The sequence below is a fragment of the Dama dama genome, chromosome 32, assembly GCF_033118175.1.
Source record: "Dama dama isolate Ldn47 chromosome 32, ASM3311817v1, whole genome shotgun sequence".
Taxonomy (NCBI): Eukaryota; Metazoa; Chordata; class Mammalia; order Artiodactyla; family Cervidae; genus Dama; species Dama dama.
In genome coordinates, this window is record NC_083712.1 from 33,043,567 (window position 1) to 33,065,933 (window position 22,367).

General features: G+C 35.1%; 1 protein-coding gene across 1 annotated transcript in view; it reads right to left on the minus strand.

The window, feature by feature from the left end:
- Nucleotides 1-439: 439 nt before the first annotated feature.
- PURG (purine rich element binding protein G) overlaps nucleotides 440-22,367 on the minus strand; it is a 37,434-nt gene continuing 15,506 nt past the window's right edge. Inside the window, exon 3 of the mRNA XM_061134511.1 lies at nucleotides 440-1,331. Coding sequence (XP_060990494.1) covers nucleotides 1,227-1,331 — 105 coding nt within the window. The 3' untranslated portion in view covers nucleotides 440-1,226. The remainder of the gene's footprint in view (nucleotides 1,332-22,367) is intronic.

Here is a 22,367-nt window from a genome sequence, read left to right on the forward strand (position 1 = left end):
GGCTTTGTTCTGGAAAGTTCCAATTTGATTTTTTTTTTTTTGGTCTCATTTCATACTCATGGGGAGGAACTTTAAATATCATTTAGGAATGGTCTTTACAATGTCTTTGCATTGTACTAAAGATTTTGAAGGCCTACTTGCTTCCATGTAAATGTTATAAAATTTTATTAATATTAAAATAGACACTCAGAACATTTGTGTTCTTCTCAACTTACTTATTTCCAGATTTGATGAGTCTAAGTTTTATAGCTCTGATCTAAACTTGATTTTAGAAGCCAGGCCAACTGGATTTAAATTCCTGAAGATACCATAGATTTGGGGGCACAAATAACATAATACACATTTCTAGTAAGATCTACTTTGGGTTGATATGAGGGCTCAGGAGAACGAATCTGCTTTTTGAAAAATAACCGAGAATCCAAACTAATCACACATATAAACCAGTTTATTAGATTGTCAGTGATACTTTGAGACAAATTCAAGTTATTTTTATTGTACTTTATATAAACAGAGGAAGGGAGGAAAGTTTTAAACTTCAAGCTTTGTTCAGCATGTGTTCAGTTAGCATCCACAGAAGCACCATCGGATATGGAAGAATTAGCACCACAGAATTTTCGGACCTAACTGTTAACATGCATCACTGAAAGATGTGGAACATGAAAACTGAAGTGGTACATGGTATGGTCTATTAGAAACAATACAAGGCAATTTATGACTCATTTTCATACAGTACAATACAATCACCAATCAATGAGAACCTTTAAAGTACAATAAAGGACAAAAAACACTTTGTACCCTGTTAACACTAAAGCAGTTACAGATTTAAAAACATGTTTTCTTGGAAGAGGCGGTGGGTTGAAATGATCCCTCCTCCTCAATTTTTAAATTCAGAGTTATATAGTTACATGATCTCTTAAGAAAGTATTTTCAAATCTATATCTCTCTACTAATGCCGACAAATTTTTTTTTTTTAAACAGAAAGGTTTGATGAATGAAAACAAAACAAAATAAACAAACAAACAAAAAAATAGAGTCTAGAAGTACTCCAGTGTGGTGGAAGATATTCCACATCAGATCGGTTTGAAAAGGATGCCAATGGTGCTGACATTTGTCTTTCCTTCCGTGGAGGAATGTCAAGTACAGAAGCCTCGCATTCACGATGAACTTCGGTTCATTTCTTTCACCGAATGCCTTTATTCTGAAGTGTAACATGAGAGATTTATTCTTTATTCCTCTACTGTTTTTGTAGTGTCATGGGGCTGTTCCTTTTGCTGGATTTGACAACAGTGAAAAGGGTTGATATTCTCTCTGGATTTAGGGTAATTTGTGAGCTAAAGAAAAAATATTAATTTAAATTTAGCACAGATGAAATTTTAAAGGGACTTTCACTATTTTCACAGTACAAACCCATAATGAATATCATTGAAAACCTTTCTGTTAGAAAACATGTAACAAACCCTCAATTTTAAGTCTAGGCCAATTTTGGCATATTTGAAGATACTGTATAAGAAATGTGCAATAAGAATAGATACAGGTATATTCAGATCTCAATGCGTTGATGCCAAGGAAAAAATATTTTTACTCACCAAGAGAAGAATATACCTTGAAGCATCTATGCAGACACATGAATCAATCATATATCTGCCCAACTTCTAATTCTGGAATAGTGATAACAGGGTCATTTAGGAAAAAGTACTCAATTACAGTACGGCAGCAATTTTATGTTGTATATATTTAACAGCAAAAACATCTTTGAAAATAGAATCAGTACTATACGGTAAGTTTACAATTCACCATTTCTATACTTGTAATACATGCATTTATTTGTTTTCCCAGTTTTTAAAAATCCCACTAGGACCAACATCTTTCTGAACAACAATCTAACATGAAACAAAAACCTTCTAAGGAAAGTATTTAGCATCACAGAGACTTGAGAAAAATCTGTTACTTAGCATCACAAAATACTCGATAGATCTACATTTATGATTGTTCATGCCATGACATTAACACACCTTTGGGTTAATATATCTTATTTAGAAAAAAAAAAACGAATAAACAAAGAATTGACATGGAATTTATCTTTAGTCTCTTCTTGGTAAGAGTAGACTTCTAATAAACTTGACTCCTTTCTGTACCATGTAATGATGATTGATCTATGAAGCAGCATTTACATGTAGTAAAACGTTTAAGACTACTGACAGGAAAATGACCACTACAGAGAAAGAATTAAAAATAAGTAAAATTATGGAAAAATGTTTTTTTTTTAAGTGAACTGCCTTCAAACAAAACAAAAAAAAAATCACAAAGTCTGTTTGCTTTGAAATATTCTTGTGTTGAAAAATATATTTGGATATAAGTTAGCCTATCCTTATAAATATCAGAGAGATGTAAGGTGTACCTTGAGAAAAAAACTTAGCTTTTGAAAAAAAATCCTGTTTTTTTTTTTTTTTTTCTGTTGAATCAAATCTATTGTTTAAATCAAGTATTAATTTTCTGAAGAGGAAGCAAGTATACATGGCAGCACATCCACATTACCAATTTAAATCTGGTAATTCGCCAGGCATGGTTGATTTCAGCATAGAAGCAACACTGATTTCTTAATGTGTTAGGGTTACATTAAAAAAAAAAAACACCTCAACTAAAAATTGAGTAATGACAGGCTGGCTTAATAGTTTTGATTGCCCTTATCTTTGATCAACGTTTCAAAACAAGTTAGTACCAATTAAAAATAAGATTAAAAAAATAAAAGCTGTCTAAAAATTGCTCAATGAAAAAGCCTTCAAATTTTACAACATTTTAACCTCAGATGATTGTAGACTAACTCAGACGAACAGTTTTGCCATTATCACAAACACTTTTTGTTACATTTGAGTTTTTTCCTGTAGTGTTCATTGGTTGTATTATGTAATACAATTTTGTTTCATTAAAATAGTTTGAATTATTATATTTTATTATAAGAAGCTTTAGAAAAACACATAAGTAGGATAAATTTATAAAAGGATAAAGAATATTTTATGGGATTTTAGACAAGTTCTATACAGACATATAGCTAGTTCAAGGTAATAAAGTGCCTTTATTTCCAGGTAATTACTTTTTCATTAAAATATTTTAAGGCTTTATAAGAAACTTAACGTTATCAGAAGTTTGATAGCATATGGGGTTATGCCATTAATTAGCATTCTTTCATAATTTTTATTTCACTTAATCTTTTGATCCATATTAGGTAATTTTTAATAATTAGCAGCTTAAAATGATAACATTTGAATTGCAAATTCTGAATTCATTTTGTGAGGAAAAAGAAAGATGTATAATTTCTAAATGCTGTGATTTGAACATAAGATTCACATGTTTCTTGTGACTGATCCGTTTATGTCATAATATATAACAGCAAATGCCCCCCCAAATTCAACAGAATACTTCATTTCATGGCAAACAGGGCCATGACTTCATTCATTCATATATTCTGTTGTCTGTACATTTAAAATGATTGTGCAGCCTTAAATGAAAAAGGCCACAGGAAATCTAAGATAATATCTTCAAATACAGGCACAATTAATATTTTTTATTGCAATAGCTTATGCATAATCTATATTGATGCCAATATCTAATGTTAAAGCATTTATATTTGTTTTCATTTTGCTTCTAATACCCACAGATGTATCAGAATAAAATACTGGTAACCTAATTGAAGTATATACAATAGCCATAATCATACAGAATTCTATTTCTTCTTGTGATTTTTCTTTGGAGGATATGGGGGTATTTTAAACACAGCTGTGTCCTTAGTTATCTTGGCAGCTCCAGATTTTAAGATACATTATGTCTATATGGACATCAACTACTTGATTTTGCTGTAATGAATTAAAATGTTTAAAGATTCTTTTTAGGTGTTTAGTTATTTTTATCAGAAAATTGCTAAAGTCAGGCACCAGATTAAAGGGCCATGATATCTAAAATGCTTTCCTAATTACCACTGTATTAATTTAAAATGTTCTTTAAAGATTTTTGAGATTAGATGTAAGAGGAAAGGTAAAACGCATTGCAAAGAATGGTTAAGTTAATGTTCCATACAATTAGAAAAACAGGAACTACCAGTAGGACCAAAGTGCTAGTTTTAAAATTGGGTTTGGTTTCGAATTTAAAGCCTAGTAAGAGTCATTCCTGGGAATTAAAAAAAAAAAATTACAATGGCATAAACTTTTATAATTGCACATTCCTTTACCAAAGTGCCACAAGTTACCAAAACATTTTAAAAATGTACATGATGCTACTTTTCAAAATCTAAGTATATATAAATTTACCTTTATTTTTAATAGTATAGTACAGACAAACTTAGCACAAATATAAGCAGGAAGATGAATTATAACTTTCTAAAAACAGTATAGTGTATTTTAAAAAAATAACTATTAAGAACTTTTATCATTATGAAGATTCAAACCCAAGTATAGCCAAAGCATTTCCATAAAATCTGAAAACATCATGAGAGTTTATGTAGGCAAATTTTAGTCACACGCTGTCATGCAATGCACAGACATGAAGTGCCTTTCTTTTAACACTTTTTAAAAAAAATTTGACTACATATTATACTTACTTTCTTCAAATGTTGAAGGGACAATATATGCAATAACCGAGCTTTGGAGACAGTACTAAACATAAGGATTTTAGCCTTAAGTGTTCGTTCCTATTAAGCACAGCAAAAAAGGTTTGATGCATGGGTTATTAATTTTCATGCTTCTGTCTCTTTATTCTAAACAGAAATGTAGAGAGGTCATATAATAAGGACAAAAGGTCATTAGAGACCAAAGCACAAACATAAGGAACAAACGTGGTGGAACCTCTCCTTATGATTAAATTTGGTTAACTGGGGGAAGACAATAAAATAAATGATTTCTTTACCATGTAATAGTTATATTAATATATATTTTAAAATAAATGCCCCCCACATAATATTAGAGTTTTAATAGTTTTGTAGTTTGAACATGATGACATTAAACTAAGGAGGTGTCTCTTTATAAATTGTGACCAAAAAAAACTGTATTGTTCAAAGGAGAGAACATGGGATTGTGATTGTCAGTGACAGCCCCTTGTCTTTTGTTATGCTGCAAGTTAAACACTGTGGTGGAGCGTCTCATTTAATTAGGGTGAAAATGCTGGGAAAAACATACAATAACTTATGTTAAAATGAAGATTAGTTCATAGTCATGGAATATTAAATGACTAGCAAAAAAGGACCCCTTCCTTTTTCTACAGTTTGAGAATCTCCCTTGGATGTAAAAATGACCACCTAAAAGCATATGGAAGAAGTGCCCAATTCAATAAGTTCCCTATCTTCTGAGGATATAGGATGGGATACAAACTGAGATTTGTATCCTCTGAGAAATCCTCTGAGAAAAGTAACAAACTTTAAAATCAAGTAAAATCAGAAAGGATCAATCATGATAAATCACTGATAACAACTCTCTTCAACCCAACATACAATAGGTAAGTCAGAGAAACAATAAATATGCCTCCTATATAATTTAAAGAAACTTCTTGTAGGTTTTGAGTATGAGGATATAATCTCTTGTTGGTAAGTAATAGTCTTGGATAGTGGTAGCATTTAAAAATTACTAGAGAAATACTTCAAATAATGGAAATGCATAATATTTCTAATAGAAACTGTAGATGTGTGGATATTCCACACTATGTATGATAATCCAACTATATATTACCTCATGTAATACCCAATATAAGATTCTACAATCTTTCTTGCTGACACACACAGATTTTTTTTTTCTTGACTTTGCAAAATCAGTTGTATTTACCTAATTTAGCTTTTCCCTGGGGAGCAGTGCTATTATAATGACATAAGTACTGAAAATACCTACCATATAATTTAATCTTGTTTTCTATTTCTACTGTTATTTTCTACTTAGTATTTCAATACCATTCAGCTGTTGTACAGCACTGTTGATTTCCAAATGCCTTACAAATGATTAGAACAGTCACGTCTCATTGCATTCCTATGAGGAAAGGAAAGTTCATAAACTGCTTGAGCAGTGGTGGAACTACTCAGACCTTAGGTATCTTCTCCAAGCCAAAAGCAGTTGTCCAATTCTATGTATCTGTACCATACAATCCCTGGGGTCACAGGCAAGAGCTTCTCTGCTCTACAGACCTAGCAGATTGTTTAGGTCATGCTGTATGCAAAATAAATATTTGTTGACTTAATGAAGGAGAAATGAGATTGAAAAAAAAAAAAACAGAAGAAAGAACCTCGACCCCACGCTTAACTGAAATGGTGCGCTTGGCCCACTCTTGCTTCTCTGCTACCAGAGGGTCGGTAGTATTATGTCTTAAGTGATAGGGTGGTATTACTCACTCACGATGGCAAAACCCATGTTGTATATGCTAATCAGAATATCAGTGACACAACTGTTATTACAACCGCTGCTAAAACTTTGAATGAATCACCTTGCCTTTTGCCAAATATTTAAATGAGAAGTTGTAACTTTCATGTACAGTAGACTATTCTTTTCCTAAGTTAATGCGGGCACAAAACAATTAAGGAAGTAACCCTTCTAGGTGCAATCATTATCTTGAATATGGAGGATAAAAGAAGGGAGTGGACAGACAGCTACTCAGTGCAAAAGGAACTGGGGACTACTGGTTCTTCAGTGTTTTGGCAATAAGTGCAGGAAAGTTAATATCCTTGAGAAGACAGAGATTTTAGTGAGCTAGGTGAATGCTGAGGTTCACCTAGATGATGTCAGTCTTTTCCAGCTCCATGTTGTGCTGTGCTTCCTCCTCTGATATGATGGGAATGTGTATGGTAATCAAAATAAATTTTATTTTTAAGAAAAAAGAATAACTTTGTAACATTTAATATCCTGGATCTCTTGAACAACTGAGTATTAAGGTTTATCTTTAAACCATCACTAGGCCTTGTTGACTGAAAAAAAAAAAAAAAAAAAAAGCACAATGTGAGAGTTGTGAGTATAGTTTTATTTGGGGCAAAAATGAGGACTGCAGCCAAGGAGACAGCACCTCAGATAGCCCTGAGAAACTGCCCCAAAGAGGTAGGGTGGAAGTCAGTATATATGTGATTTTGCAGAAGGGGGAATGTATGCATCAAGCACATATTTTTTCCAAAGGTTTCTGCTAGTCTCATGACGGTCACTGCTAGTCCCAAGGAGCCGACATCACCACGAAGGACTTTAGTGCTTTTCTATATATGAGGAGATACAAGAATTGGGCTCATAAACCATTCTCCTGAAACTATCTTACTATCTGAAGACCTGTTCTGGCAGTTTCTCCCAGAGCACAGAATGCCTCATTCCTGATCTCCACCCTGAACTCCTTTTAGAGGATGCTGAAGGTCAATAGTTGCAGTGGCTCATGATTTAATCCTTGTAGAGGTAGATGGCAAGTGCCAATTAGTAGGTGACAGCCTTCTTTTGCAATGTGCCATGTCAAGCCTTTTAAATCCTAAGTAAATCTATTTAAATTATGTCAACCTACTGTGGATATTATAATACTTTATATTATCAGCAAAATTAGCAGCTAAGAGCTTGCTCCTACTTCCACAACTTTACATGAATGTCTCTGAATAGGTCTTACCCACTAAGTGCAACTCATGACCTCATGTTCAATTTCAAAGAGAGAAAGGTGAAATTATTTCTTGTAAAAATGAAGACTTTTGGTTTTAAATCACAAATGATAATCATACTGAGTATGAATCTCTAAGCTGCTATACATGTTAATAAAAACAGCACTATACAATAGCTAGATTAATAAAGTTTGACAGAGAAGCAAAAACATTATTTATCCAAAATTAGGAAGAAAAATCTAATTTTTATTAGCCAGAACCATAAATACATGGGTGGAGGAAAGATGATTTACTATGAACTTTAATTTCTGCTAAGCTAGGACTTCCAAAACTCTTTAAACTGCATGTACTCACTGGGAAATCAGGCATACATTCTTTATTTCACAACCTAAGACCACTTTACACTTTGAACATTAAAATCATGTCCTTACACATGCCAAAATGGGAACCAGGGCTATATCCTCACTTCTCCACATGGCAACAAACATATCGACAGTTAATTAAAATTAATTACTACAACAACAAAAAAATGATGAACTGCTTAGAGAATTCATGCATACTGCTTGAAAGTGGTTAACCATCTTCATAGTGTAGAACATATATCCTTGAAGCTGAGTATGATAGCACTTCAAATCCTCCTTATGGGTTAAATTACAGTAATGAGATTCTCTTGGTAATTTAAATGTAACTGCCTTTTTATGAGAAATAAGACTTGGGCCAAATTCTACATTAAAGTAGGTCATGTTAAAGGGGAGTTTCATTTCAGTATTTCTGGAATAATCAGAATGAAATATGAATGTGGTAAAATAATTTAGGAACCATAAGGAGAAAAATAGCTATCAGACACAAGAAGGAAAGTATGTGTATTTAGTGGCAGGCAGAAAGGCAAAGGAAATGAGAAAATAAGTAGATGAGAGGGATTCAGAGACTGGGAATAGATGAAATGTTATTAATACTCTCTCAGTGATCTGGCAAAATATTTCCTTTGAGTGTCTTTTTCCATAGAACTGATGCAACACTGTAGTACCATATGGTTTCTCTTCCCCTTGCTGAATAGTTGTATAAACTATTGTTGAAAATGACCTCCTACCTTCCCATAAAGTTAAGAAAGTGCCCGTTGGGGGTGGTTTTCAGTATGACTTAGTGTTCTGCAATCTCTTTGTGGTTCTGCTGCTCCTCATTTTAGAATCTTAGGGGTGGACATGGGATGGATAGGTAAGGACTAAGCCAAAGACCAGTTCAAGTCTCTCCTTTGTTTAGTTACATCCGAATTCAGACTCCTCTTTGGCAAGAATAGGATTCTCTTAAAAAAGACAACAGCAGATCTATTGGTACACAATTGACGATGCCACACCAGAATCACAGTATTATCTTCACTTAAATATATTGCTGCTCCCCAGAATCTTAATGGCTCTCTGCTTAAAATGGTAAAATTTAGGAATTTCCTAAAGTTTTCCCTGGCGGTCCAGCAGTCAAGACTCCACACTTCCAATGCAGGGGACACAGGTTCGATCCTTGGTGGGGGAACTAAGATCCCACATGCTAAGTGACCAAAAAACAAAAAAATCTCTATGCCAGAGGTGATAGTTATACAACTCTCTACATATACCAAAGATAACTGAATTGTGCAAGTAAAGCAAGTGAATTGTATGGTATGTAAATTATAATTCAAAAAATTAAAAAACAAAATGGCAAAATTTTGGTAAATTCAATTAGAACTTTCAGAAAAATAAAAATGTAATCTGGATGTTGCTTTCATTGTATCCATTCTCCTTTCATAAATTATGGACCAATGTGAGTTTCCAGGAATAAAACTGAGTTCATAAGGTTTACATTATATATTATATATTATTATATAATATATATAATATATATTATATATTATTATATAATATATATAATATATATTATATATTACATTATATAATTTTAAAAGTGTGTACAAGCAACTGAGGCATCACCATACTGATAAACAATGAAAGCATTCCTTCCTGCATGTTTGGATAATAGAGATATCATAAGAAATATCTCCTAGTCTGGAATTATTTTCACATTACTTTCTGAGCTCAAAACAGAGCTATAAAGTTAAAAAAAAAAAAGCAGTAACCATTCACTGGCTATTGAATTGTTGAACTGCACAAGCCCATCACCTCTGTTTTTAAAAGAATAATAGGATAATTTAGGGTCTCACAAAAGAGTACAAATATAACTAAGGTAGGAGAGTTGTCTGAATGTTAAGAGCACTATCATTTAATATTAATATTAGCAGATATTTTGTCCCCTCCATCCTTACTAGAGGGTTGCTGCCATGATTTAATTAAGACAGAAAAGATCTGCTTATTTTTCGCCTGTTTAAAAAAAAGCATCATTAGCAATAAAAAGGAAATATAAATTCAACAACAGGGATGGTCCTGAAACTACTAGGCTGAGTGAAGGAAATCAAACACAAAAAATACTTGTTAACTTATATGAAATTCCAGAATAGATGAAAGTGACTTATGGGGTGAGAAATCAGACTGGTGACGGCTTCTGGAAGTCAGGATGGGGGGACAGTGTGCGTGGTGACTGGGAAGGGATATGTGGGAGCTGGCGTGAGAAAAATATTCTATGTCTTGATACTTGCCCAAACTGACTGACTGGTATAAGAAGAACTATATATAAATTAAACTTGAATATAAAACATTCAACAGCATTACAACTAAGCAAAATATACCTGCTGAAGAACCATCGTGAAGGTTGGTGTTATTTCTCTTTTTTCATGTCAAAATTTCTACCCTCACCATGCCCCATAGACAGCAAAATATCCCAGAATGGGGTCTATGAGGTACTCTGCAGATGACATGGATTTTTTATTAGTGCATTAAACCCAGACAGGCTCTTTGTAACTGGAGAAAAATTAAGACACATTCTTTTATGGCCCATAGTAAATGTGTCTTTATATCTAAGAAAAGGTATAAAACATCTTATATTTCAAATACATCATAGAATTGGGACTTCCCTGGCAGTCTAGTGGTTAAGATTCCACACTTCCCATGCAGAGGGCAGGGGTTTGATTCCTGGTCGGGGAACTAAGATCCTGGCATGGCCAAGCAAACAAAAAAACCCCTAGAATGTGAAAGGTTTTCCAAGTCAGACTTATTCATGTAAATACTAATTTTTACACACAGAAAAAAAAATCAATAAAATTTTGGCTCAAATGCTTAAAAGCCATCATGGCAGTATGGCCTTCAAGCCTGTTTTGGTTCTTCAAGGAAGTACGAATGCGGGTGTAGCAGTAGTGACCACTAGTATCTAAAGGAGGTCGATGAACTTAAAACATTTAGGTGGGAAGGAAACAAAATTTCATCTCATGCTGCTTGGTGGCAGTGAAGTTGCTAAGTTGCGTCAGACTCTGCAACCCCATGGACGGTAGCCCACCAGGCTCCTTTGTCCATGGGGTTTCCCAGGCAAGAATATTGGAGTGGGCTGCCATTTCCTTCTCCATTACCTTGTGCATAATCAAGCGTATACAGTATGCCGCATTTTAAAACCACTTAAATGCCATTGGCTGGGGCCTAATTTTTAATGATTAGCTCATCATTTCAAATCTAAGTGGCCAAGCTCATTGACTTTAAAGAGGTGACAATCAGAGGTAAAATATTCGAGGAATTCCCAATTTCCTATAGAAATAATCTTGTTACACTACTGGACAATTCTAAAAATAAAGTGAAGAAGTTCTACCGGTTCTGAGAAGAAAAGAGTAATATCCTGACATATCCTGAAGAGAATTTATGTGCAAGTGATGCCAAATATTCATGGGCAAAATTAAGACCATGAAGAAAACCAGATACTTATTTCTCCAAATTATTTCTTGTTTTAATTCCATTTCTAACCCACCAAAGGCTTATGCTGTCCTAAACTGATGTGTTATACAAAGGCATCTAAAATATCTAATTTAAATGCTATTCATCATTTCCACCAGAGTAGAGGGAAGAAATGGAAAAAGTAAGCCATTTCCCTAGCACAATGCCTGCCAGTAGGAGGAACTCAATAAGGATTCGTGGAATCAATGAATGAATGCTTCCATTTCTTGGAACTGTCATTTCTTACCTCACACAATGACTTCTTACTATACATTAAAACTTCAGTGTGATTGAAAAGGAAAAACATAGGCACATACTTAGTAAAAAAAAAAGTAATTCTCTGGGGGCTTCCCTGGTGGTCCAGTAGTTAGGAAACTGTGCTTCTACTGCAGGGGGCATGGGTTCAATCCTGGTTGGGGAAGTAAGATCCCACATGCCACACAGTGCGGCCAAGTAAGTTTAAAAAATTAAATAAAATGAAAGTAATGCTCCGAAACCCTTAAATCCCACATCATTATCGCTGCTATTCCTATTGTTGACCCAAAAAGTTGTATAAATATACACTGATGTAACTGGAAAACCACAACAATAAATTGATACATGATAACCTAGATGTTTAGCTATAAAAAATTTCCTTTTAAAAACTCAGTTGACAGTAAAGGACACCATTTGCTTTTCTAGAAGTGAAAGTGAAGTTGCTAAGTCGTGTCTGACTCTTTGCCACCCCATGGACTGTAGCCCCGCAGGCTCCTCGGTCCACGCGATTTTCCAGGCATGAATACTGGAGTGGGTTGCCATTTCCTTCTCCAGGGGATCTTCCCAACCCAGGGATCGAACCCAGGTCTCCTACATTGTAGGCAGCCACTTTACCATCTGAGCTACCAAAGAGGAGTCTTTTCTAGAGGCAATGATAAAAACTTACATAATTAATAGCATGGGTAGTTGTATGATGCTTCAGATAAATATTTTCTGAGATAGTGAGAGGTTTAAAGGTTCATAAGCACCAAAGAAAAACAGAATGCCGGGTGCTAGAAGATAGAAGAAATATAGTCCAAGATGATATAAAATGAGGAAAAGCTCAGTATTAGAATGATGGTCTGTAGGAGCCTCTTTATGACGGTAACTGGGACCTCAATTATAATGGTTATTTTCTGGTTAAATAAGGGTTAGAGTGTGTGTCAACTATCAAACAGCTATTTTTCAGAAGAAAAAAATGACTCACACACATGATCTTGTTTGTAATAGTTTTCAACTTTAAAATAAAGAGGTGAGAGAAGTCTTGTAGCTGAGAGAAAACAAACACATATTCTAAATGAATCACATATACCATCTCCAACAGATTTTGAAGCAAAATAATAGAGAAATAGGTATTAGGTAGTGGGAAGACCATTTAATAAGGTTTAGTTCAAGTTCTGAAATGATTAGTTAAGTGATTTTGAACAAGACACCTAACATCTTTAATGTTTTTCCTATCTGGTTTAAGAGACTCGGGTTCGATCCCTGGGTCGGGAAGATTCCCTGGAGTAGGAAACGTCCACCCACTCCAGTATTCTTGCCTGGAGAATCCCATGGACAGAGGAGCCTCATGGTTGCAGAGTGGGACACAGTTGAAGCGACTTGGCACAGCATAGCACATAAAATGAAGGTGTTACATTACTGCAAAGATTCCTTTGTTGACTGGGGGGTGGGGTGGGGGGAAGTTGAGGCAGATTAAGATGAGAAAATCCTAAATTGTCAAGTCACTAAGGATACTTACACAAATACTAGGAAACAGGTGATTATAATCCTTTTAGTTGTGGGGAAACTGGCCCCAAATTATGCAAACTGCCAAATGACCATCTTTTAACAAAAGTCAAGCAGGGCATTTGTTTTCCTCCAGCAATAAAACCTTGCTTTCACACTTCCTTGTCTGCAGTTAGATTATTCATTTTCTTAATGGCGTCTTTTGATGAGCAGAAAATTTTAATTTTGGTGAAGTCTAGTTTTTTTTTTTTCTTTTATAAAAGTTAGTGCTTTTTGTTTCCTGTCCAAGAAAGTTCTGCCTACACAGTTGTTGGCTTTTATATTTTACTGAAAACAACTTCAATCGATTTTAACTAACCCAACTCCCTTGTTGCAGCTATACCTGACTTGAGAGTTACTCTGGTAAAAGGAAACTTCCACTTCCTTCCAATGTTGCATACTTCTGTTCTACTTTCTGGAGAACCATCCACTTTAAGAGTTGGGAAGAATTAATAATGAGGTTAGTAAGTTTATTAAATGCTTATTATGTGACAGAAACTTTGCTAACAGCTTTATGTATCTTGAAAGTGAAAGTGAAGTCACCCCATTGTGTCCCACTCTTTGTGACCTCATGGACTGTAGCCTACCAGGCTCCTCCATCCATGGAATTTTCCAGGCAAGAATACTGGAGTGGGTTGCCATTTCCTTCCCCAGGATGTCTTCCTGACCCAGGGATTGAACCTGGGTTGCTGGCATTGCAGGCAGACACTTTACCGTCTGAACCACCAGGGAAGTTCAGCTTAGCCACCTAAGCTTATGTATCTTAGGATGCTGAATTTTCTTTAAGAGCATTTTGGCTGACTATAGGTTCTGTGAGGCAAGGAACCTTATCTGTTTTGTTATTGATACATCCTTTGGTCCAGCACACAGTGAGTCATTATAAACAGAAAGCTGATTGAATAAATTCTCACACTGATTCTAAAAAGGTATAAAATTTGTCCCATATTACACAGTATGTGACAAAATTTGATCTTGAACCCAGGACTGGCTGACATGAAAGTCTATTCTATACTCTTTATCATTCTCTACTAGACTACTGACACTGCCTGATAACTCTGTGGGGAACCAGTGTCTGGAAATACAGCTGAAATTATTGCCATAGTTTAAGGGGGTGGACAAAATGCACTAAAATTATTTTATTCCTCTGAAAGCAAAAAGCAAACATGGATTTTCTACATGGATTTTTTCATGATAATCCCAGGTATATTGACCTTCTTATATTTATAGCTATGTGATTATTTATGCAGATTGAGCCACATGAAAGTTTTATGGTCACAGAAATATATGCAGAGATAAATTCAATCTCCAGGTGAGAATTTAGAATTCAGCCTGCTAATTCCTCAGTGAGGCTGCAAGTGAAAGTGAAAGTCGCTCAGTCATGTTCAACTCTTTGCAACCCCATGGACCGTATGTCCACGGAACACGGAACACAGGCCAGAATACTGGAGTGGATAGCCTTTCCCTTCTCCAGGGGATCTTCCCAACCCAGGGATCAAACCCAGGTCTCCCACATTGCAGGCAGATTCTTTACCAGCTGAGCCACAAGGAAAGCCCAAGAATACTGGAGTGGGTAGCCTATCCCTTTTCCAGGTGATCTTCCCAACTCAGGAATCGAACCAGGGTCTCCTGCTTTGCAGGTGGATTCTTTACCAACTGAGCTGTGAGGGAAGCCCCTGTCAGGCTACAAAACCATGGTTAACTGGGAATGCTAGGAACAATTCATTTATTCACTGGAACTTCCTAGTCAACAGTTTTAACCACAATGCTCTGAGCCTGTTGAAATATTCCTAGTATGTACGATTATTTTGATTTTCTGCTTCAATAAATATAACACAGTGAACATGATAAAATTTTGTGTGTGGGTGAAGAAGATTACTGCACTGTTAACTATTATAATGATATAATGGAAGAAGATGTGGGTTCTTGAGTTAATTTGCTAAAAACTTGGAACATCTGTTTCAAATGGGTTTCCAAAAAAGCCTGCTTCCAACTTATTATGTGATCATTTATCTCTTGTTCATGAGTATGTAGGAGAAAAAAAAAAATCACCAGTTGACTTTTAATTATTAATTGCATTTATTGTGCAAATAGTTTTCTCTCTTAAATTCTCCAAATAACATTGTTTGAAGGCTACAATGCAACGCAATGCCATGGTAAGACTCGAGTCTACAGGAAGGGATTTGTATTCTAGTCAATAGGATCCAGTTCTGGGAGGTTCACTAGGGTGGGAAGCTCAGGAAAGAGGGTCAAGTTCTCAGTAACTAGTGGCTGAATCTAGGCAGGTGGTTTCTGTATAGACATGCGCACCAATATAAAGATTTGACGTGCCTTCCGCCAGGGCCAAAATAGATAAAAAATTCAGTGCAGAATTGCACCTAAAGATGTAACAAAAACAGGAAAGTAACTAGAATGCATTAAAAAATATTTTATTTAGCTATAAAAAGCATGTACTTAATTTGAACAAATTTTAAGTTTACCATTTAAAATTTCTATAGTTTTATTATGAAGGCTTCAACAAGCCGTGGGCTCCTTATAAACCTTGGTTATGTTAGTAGATCACTAAGTGATTTACAGCAAACTGTTTAACCTGCCTGGATCTGTTTTCTTCATCTGTTAAATGAGGTTAGTGATACTGATCTAAATTCATCTGAATTAGTATTTTCATCAGGATGAAATGAGATCCAATATATGAAAGAACTTTGAAAAATGTCAAATTACATGAAAATTATTATAATTTAAAAATCCCATAATTTTTTTAACATTGAATTAGAAAATATTTTAGCAGCAATGGCCATTTATAGAAAAACTTTCAGGATAAATGAATCTTTTGTGCCAAAAAATAATTGAATTTATCCATTAACAGCTCTTCATTGCAATGAGTCTACAGTGAAAATTATTACAGCTTGTGATTTACACAGACACAGTTGAATCAGGTTTACTGCATTCAGCTAAGACATTGGTAAGTAATTCATAGTTGAGAACATGGATGGATTTTGTGTATCAATCTAGACATATGGAGAGAAAAGGAGTGCATGAAGATATCATATACATGATAAGAATGAAATTAAATTAAAGTGAAGATGAATACAAAGATCTGGGGCAGGGAGGACAAACATGTGACATGAAAGTTACTACTCCTTGTCTTCCTCATCCTCTACCCAGCTCAACCCCATGGACACATAGAGGTCACAGTGGTCTTAGGATGAGCCTGCCTGGGACTCCACAATCTCCAACTTTAGAGCTCAGGAAGTCATCACCATTTGAACACAGCACATGAGATGAATCACAATCATTATTTTCATCCTAGGACATCAACAGAGACTTGGAATGGAAAACTGAAAAAGACACATGTATCCCATTGTTCATTGCAGCACTATTTACAATAGCCACAACATGGAAGCAACCTACATGTCCATCGACAGATGAATGGATAAAGCAGTTCTGCTACACATACGTAATTTAATATTACTCAGCCATAAAAAGGAATGCATCTGAGTCAGTTTTAATGAGATGGATGAACCTAGAACCTATTATACAGAGTGAAGTAAGTCAGAAAGAGAAAGATAAATATCATATTCTAACGCAAATATATGGAATCTAGAAAAATGGTACAGAAGAACTTATTTACAGGGCAGCAGTGGAGAAACAGACATAGAGAATAGACTTATGGACATGGGGAAAGGGGAGGAGAGGGTGAGATGTATGGAAAGAGTAACATGGAAACTTACATAACCATATGTAAAATAGACAGCCAACGAGAATTTGCTGTCTGGTTCAGGAAACTCAAAACAGTGGCTCCTGTATCAACCTAGAGGACTGGGATGGGGAGAGAGATGGGAGGGAGGTTCAAAATGGAGGGGATATGTGTACATCTATGGCTGATTCATGTTGAGGTTTGACAGAAAACACCAAAAATTCTGTAAAGCAATTATCTTTCAATTAAAAAATTAATTAAAAAGAGACCTGGAATGGAGAAAACAGAGATATTGTTTAAAGTAGTATCATTGTAGTTCTCTAAATTGGCATCGATGAAATATATCCTAAGTACCATAATGCAGATGCAATCTAGATGCAGATCATTCATCACATTTAGAGAATAAATTGTTCAAGGGAAAAGTCATACAACTTTTATAACAGCTCCAAACATACTTATATTTACCAACACAAGGCCAGGCCTATGGCAGATAATCAGATGGGTAGCCAGTGAATGGAAAAAAATGACAGATTGATTAGGCTCCAACAGTTGCTTTGAATCAAATAACTTTGGACATGGCCCACTTCAAGCTAATGGCAGTGGAATATTATTCTTTCATAAAGCACTGTATCTTGAGTTCTTAGCGAAAGGGCTGGCACAGAGTAGCCACTTAATACTCACTGTGTGAATACAAGAACAGGATCATTTATCTATTAAGCAAGGGACAAAATATTTCTGAAGTAAAATTTAGGATGGGCAGGAAACCAAAGATCTCATATGCTACAAGATTTGTGAGTCAGTTTTTGGAATACGATGACATAGTATTTCTTATCAAGTTTTTAAATGATCACTTTCATTTCCACTTGTCATCATTCTGATTTGTCTGTTAAGTACTATGATCTTCAGGCAACAAGATTTCAAAGGCAAAACAGGAATAGGAACGCTTGTGATTAAATGAAGAGGGATGATTTTAGTCATCAGCCCAGGGCAAGGTGTAGAGGGGAATAAAAAAGAGGAAGAAAAAACAGCCTCTGGTTTTAAACTTAAATTCAAGTTAAGGAGATGGGATTTCTGTACAGGAAAGTTAAGTTTAAATTTTTAAATATATTTAATCATGTTCTAGGCTGTGTCTAAAAAAAAACCTTTTGGAACTAAAAGAATGGCCTGTGTTTTTAGTATACGGGACCAAAAGATAAGTCTACACTTTATCAAAGCAACTGTAACTAAACATGAAGGATGCCAAGAAAGAAAGGATGATCAATTAATGTCAGATGAAATGGATAAGATGTGGAGAAAATAAGAAAAGGCCACAGAAGGAAGTTGAAGGTAACTTTAGAAGTTTCATGACTCCATGGATACAGAAATTGAAAGGTTCTTCTGATCCAATGCTCACACTGATGGATAAACAAGCTGGGGTCCACAGCAGTGAAATGACCTGCTGTAAGCCTACCTAGGGCCTTCCCAGGCGGCTCAGTGGTCAAGAATCCACCTGCCAGGCAGGAGACTCAGGGTTCAATCCCTGGGTCAGGACGATCCCCTGGAGAATCCAATATTCCTGCCTGAAAAATCCCATGAGAGGAGCCTGGTGGGCTACAATCCATGGGGTCACAGAGTCAGACATGACTCAGCAACTAAACAACAAACCTATCTTGAAAACACCAGAGCTGGGGCTTTCGAATGATAACATACAACATAGCACTCAGCCTCTGCACCACACCTCTGTGTATCAGGACAGCACAGGCGAGACCTTAGGATCCTTTAAAGTCCACGAATGCTTGAAGTAATAGTCCAAACAACACACACTTGAAATTTTTTTTGCTTTATAAATAATAGCACAAATATAGTGAGTACTTTGGCACCCACAGTCATTTTACAGTTATTTTTGAAACAAAATTATTAAAACAAGCCTGTCAGTTAGAATTGAATTACTTAAATCTAATAATCAAATTTCATGTTTATCTAAAATTAAGTTTTTCCACATAAATCGTAAGTTTCCATCAAAGTGTAGATTGTCTATAATATGTCTCATGTCAGAAGCAAATTACCTAATAATCAAATTTCATGTTTATCTAAGATTAATTCTTTCCACATAAATCATAAGTTTCCATTGAAGTGTAGATTTTCTATAATATGTCTCAGATCAGAAGCAAATTACCTAATGGAAGGTACTGCTTGAATCCCAGCTTGCCACATCAGTAAATGTAATATTGGGAGTCTTTTTCCAAAAATGAGTCAAACAGTAAATGGTAGTGATTAACAAACCAAATTGCACATAATTACCTAATGACCCAAAAGATCCTTAAATAAGAGTACTGTTTAGCTATGTTTAAAGAATATTAAAAACTAGTTTTAATTATTATAAGTCACACAGGCAGTACTAATTCTAAGTAAGTTTAATATTGTAACTGATAAAGTAAACAGCCGTTAAAAGGAAAAAAAAGGCTCAGAACTTGGGGGAATTTTCAGACTGGAGTTTACCACATTAAAGATTCCCAACTGGCAAAACATTAATGCCTAGCTTATGTTAGAGATTACAAAGAGAGGAGAGATTAACTTCTAGGTTGTTAACAGCATGTGCCGTGAGGATTACATGTCACCAAGAGAAGTTCTGTGTTTGCGGGATGACAATGGTGGGCAATAGAGAAAGATCATAAATAGTGATGGGAGGGAGTTCCCTGGCAGTCCAATGGCAGTCCAGTGGTTAGGACACAGCACTTTCACTCCCGAGGGTCCAAGTTCAATCCCTGGCGGGGGAACTAAGATTCCACAAGGTGCACAGTGTGGCCAAATTATATATATAGTGATGGGAGCACTGCAAAGAAAAAAAATAATTGCTTAGTATGTTACTGGACCAGATGCACTCCAACTCTTTCATTAAGTCTTTTCAACTCAAATTTTTTTTCCGCTTATTGAGAAAACATTTTTTATTTTTAATAGAAATCAAAGGAGTAACAAAATTCAATTTTAAGGAATTTTCTTTGAAATATTTTCGTTGCAACATATCATTAAAGAAAAATCTAGGTGCTACAAAAAGTATGGAGATAAAACTCATGATACATTGATATTATAAATTGTTAAATTAATAAAATGAATATTCAGTTATCATTATTCAAGAATCATGATCAATTAGTTTTTGTGCCAGTTCCAACGTATATATTTTTTTTAATGGCTGCCCTGAACAGTATGTGGTATTAGTTTTCAATCAGGGATTGAACCCATATCCCCTGCATTGGAAGTGTGAAGTCTTAACCACTGGACCACTACAGAAGTCCCAGTTCCAAGATAATTTAAGCCAAAAAAATTAATTTTTTTTCCTTATGTCAAGAACATAAGCATAATTCTTATAATTATAGCATTTCTGGTTATTTAGATGGATACTGCTTTATTGAGTTCTTGAAAAATTTTAATAACAGAGTAAGAGAAACTTTTTGAGGAAAAACTTTAAGAGTTTTGAAAATGTTTCTTGGGTTTTTTCTCAACTGCCAATGATTTTGAAAATAGCATGTGAAACACTTCACTTGCAGAAAATGTATTTTTATTTATAGCTATTCCTCCCAAATTATGTTTGTAATAAAGCTACTTAAAGCTAAACAGTTTCATATTGTACTAAGCAAAGATTCTGAAATCACCTAGTGAACATCAACACTGTCAAAAACCAGGAAAATTTCCAATCTATTATATTATACAAGTAAATTTTCAATCTATTATATATACAAGTATATATTATACAAGTAATCTATTATACAAGAATTGTCTAGAAGAAGACAATTCTAGGATGTACATAGGAAAAGTCTAGGAAATTCCAGGATTTAGCCTAATTGCACTGGTAACTCTAACTTCAAACTTTCAACAAACAGGCACAAAGATTCCACTGGAATCCTCTCAGTCTCAGGAAGAATAAAGGGTTACCTTTCCCTGTAAATCATTTCCAGAATAAAATATCCTCATTCACAGTCACCCAAAGAGTATAAAGAGTTCTTAATAGAAGCATAATTGTCCTGTGATTGTATATCTTTTTGCATGAGGATTATAACAATAAAGAATATATAAGGATTCTACTTGGAGAGCTAAGCATCAATTATTATAAACTCATTATTGATGGAAGAACAGTTAAGGAAATATCTTGCTTATTGAGAAAAATGGTTGAGAAGACAGTAGAATGGGGGTTGCAAGGAGATGGGGATGGTAGGATGAGGAATGTTTAATGGGTACAGAGTTTCAGTTTTGGAAGATGAAAAAGTTTCAGAGATTGGTTGTATAACAAGGTGAATATATTTAAACACCAATGAACTGTATACTTCGAAGTGGTTAAGGTAGTACATTTCTTGTTATGTACTGTTTTAAACACACATAAACACAAGTTGAGCGAGATCAGAAGGGAGGAATTCAGACTGATTAAGGATATGTTTTTCTACTTCTAATAAATTGTAAGTTATAGCTGAAAAAAACAAGGTTGAGGAGTTATTCAAGACTTGGTCAACTTGTGAGAAGACAAATTACCTGTGGATTTGAATTGGGCTGGAAAGACTCAGAGTATCTTGCTTATCAAATCTGGGGAGAATGTAACCAGTAGGCACACGTCAAGTAGTTTGAACCTGAATTTCAGAGATGGGGAACTGACATTCCCAGTGATCACTGCCCAGAAAGCTAGCCAACAAATACTGAAGTGGGTAGCCATTCCCTTCTCCAGGGGATCTTCCCGACCCAGGGATTGAACCCCGGGAATCCGGGTCTCTTGCACTGTAGGCAGACTCTTTACCATCTGAGCCACCAGGGAAGCCCCTAATATGACAGCACAAAATCTTAAATACTTGGATTTGTGTATTAAGTCTCTCTTAGAGAGCTACAGATATTACTTGCTAATAACATAACCAAAAAATCATCTTCCATCGTGTTATGCCTGACAGTATTAAAATTTAAGCAATTCCAGCTACAAAAATGATATGGATGAAAGACTGTAAGTCTAAGACAAAGAATGGCCTCCAGACCATCTGTATCAGAATGACAAAAGCCAATCTCAAACTCTGCTCTGGACCAACAAAATCAGAATCTCCAGGGATGGGGACAAGAACCTGCATTTTTAATTGCTATGTATGCTGATATTTGAGAATGTCTAGGCTGAAATTTTTTTTTTTTTTTTTTTGGCTTCATTGCATAGTACATGGGATCTTAGTTCACCAACCAGGAAGCAAACCCACATCGCCCACACTGGAAGGTAGATTCTCAACCACTGGACCAGCAGGGAGGTTCTGGGCTGATTTAAAGGCAGAAAATGTTGTCATTTTAATGGAAGTTAGAACTCATTAAAGGCAAATATAAAGTTAAATTCCGAAGGAGATTCTTGATGACATCATCATGACCATGGTCCTTTGAGTTCTTCAGAGGCACAGAAGAGATTCTCTGCTGTGGTAAAGGAGGGACCATTAGATGAACAAAAAATTCTCTTGAAAGCATTAGGAGA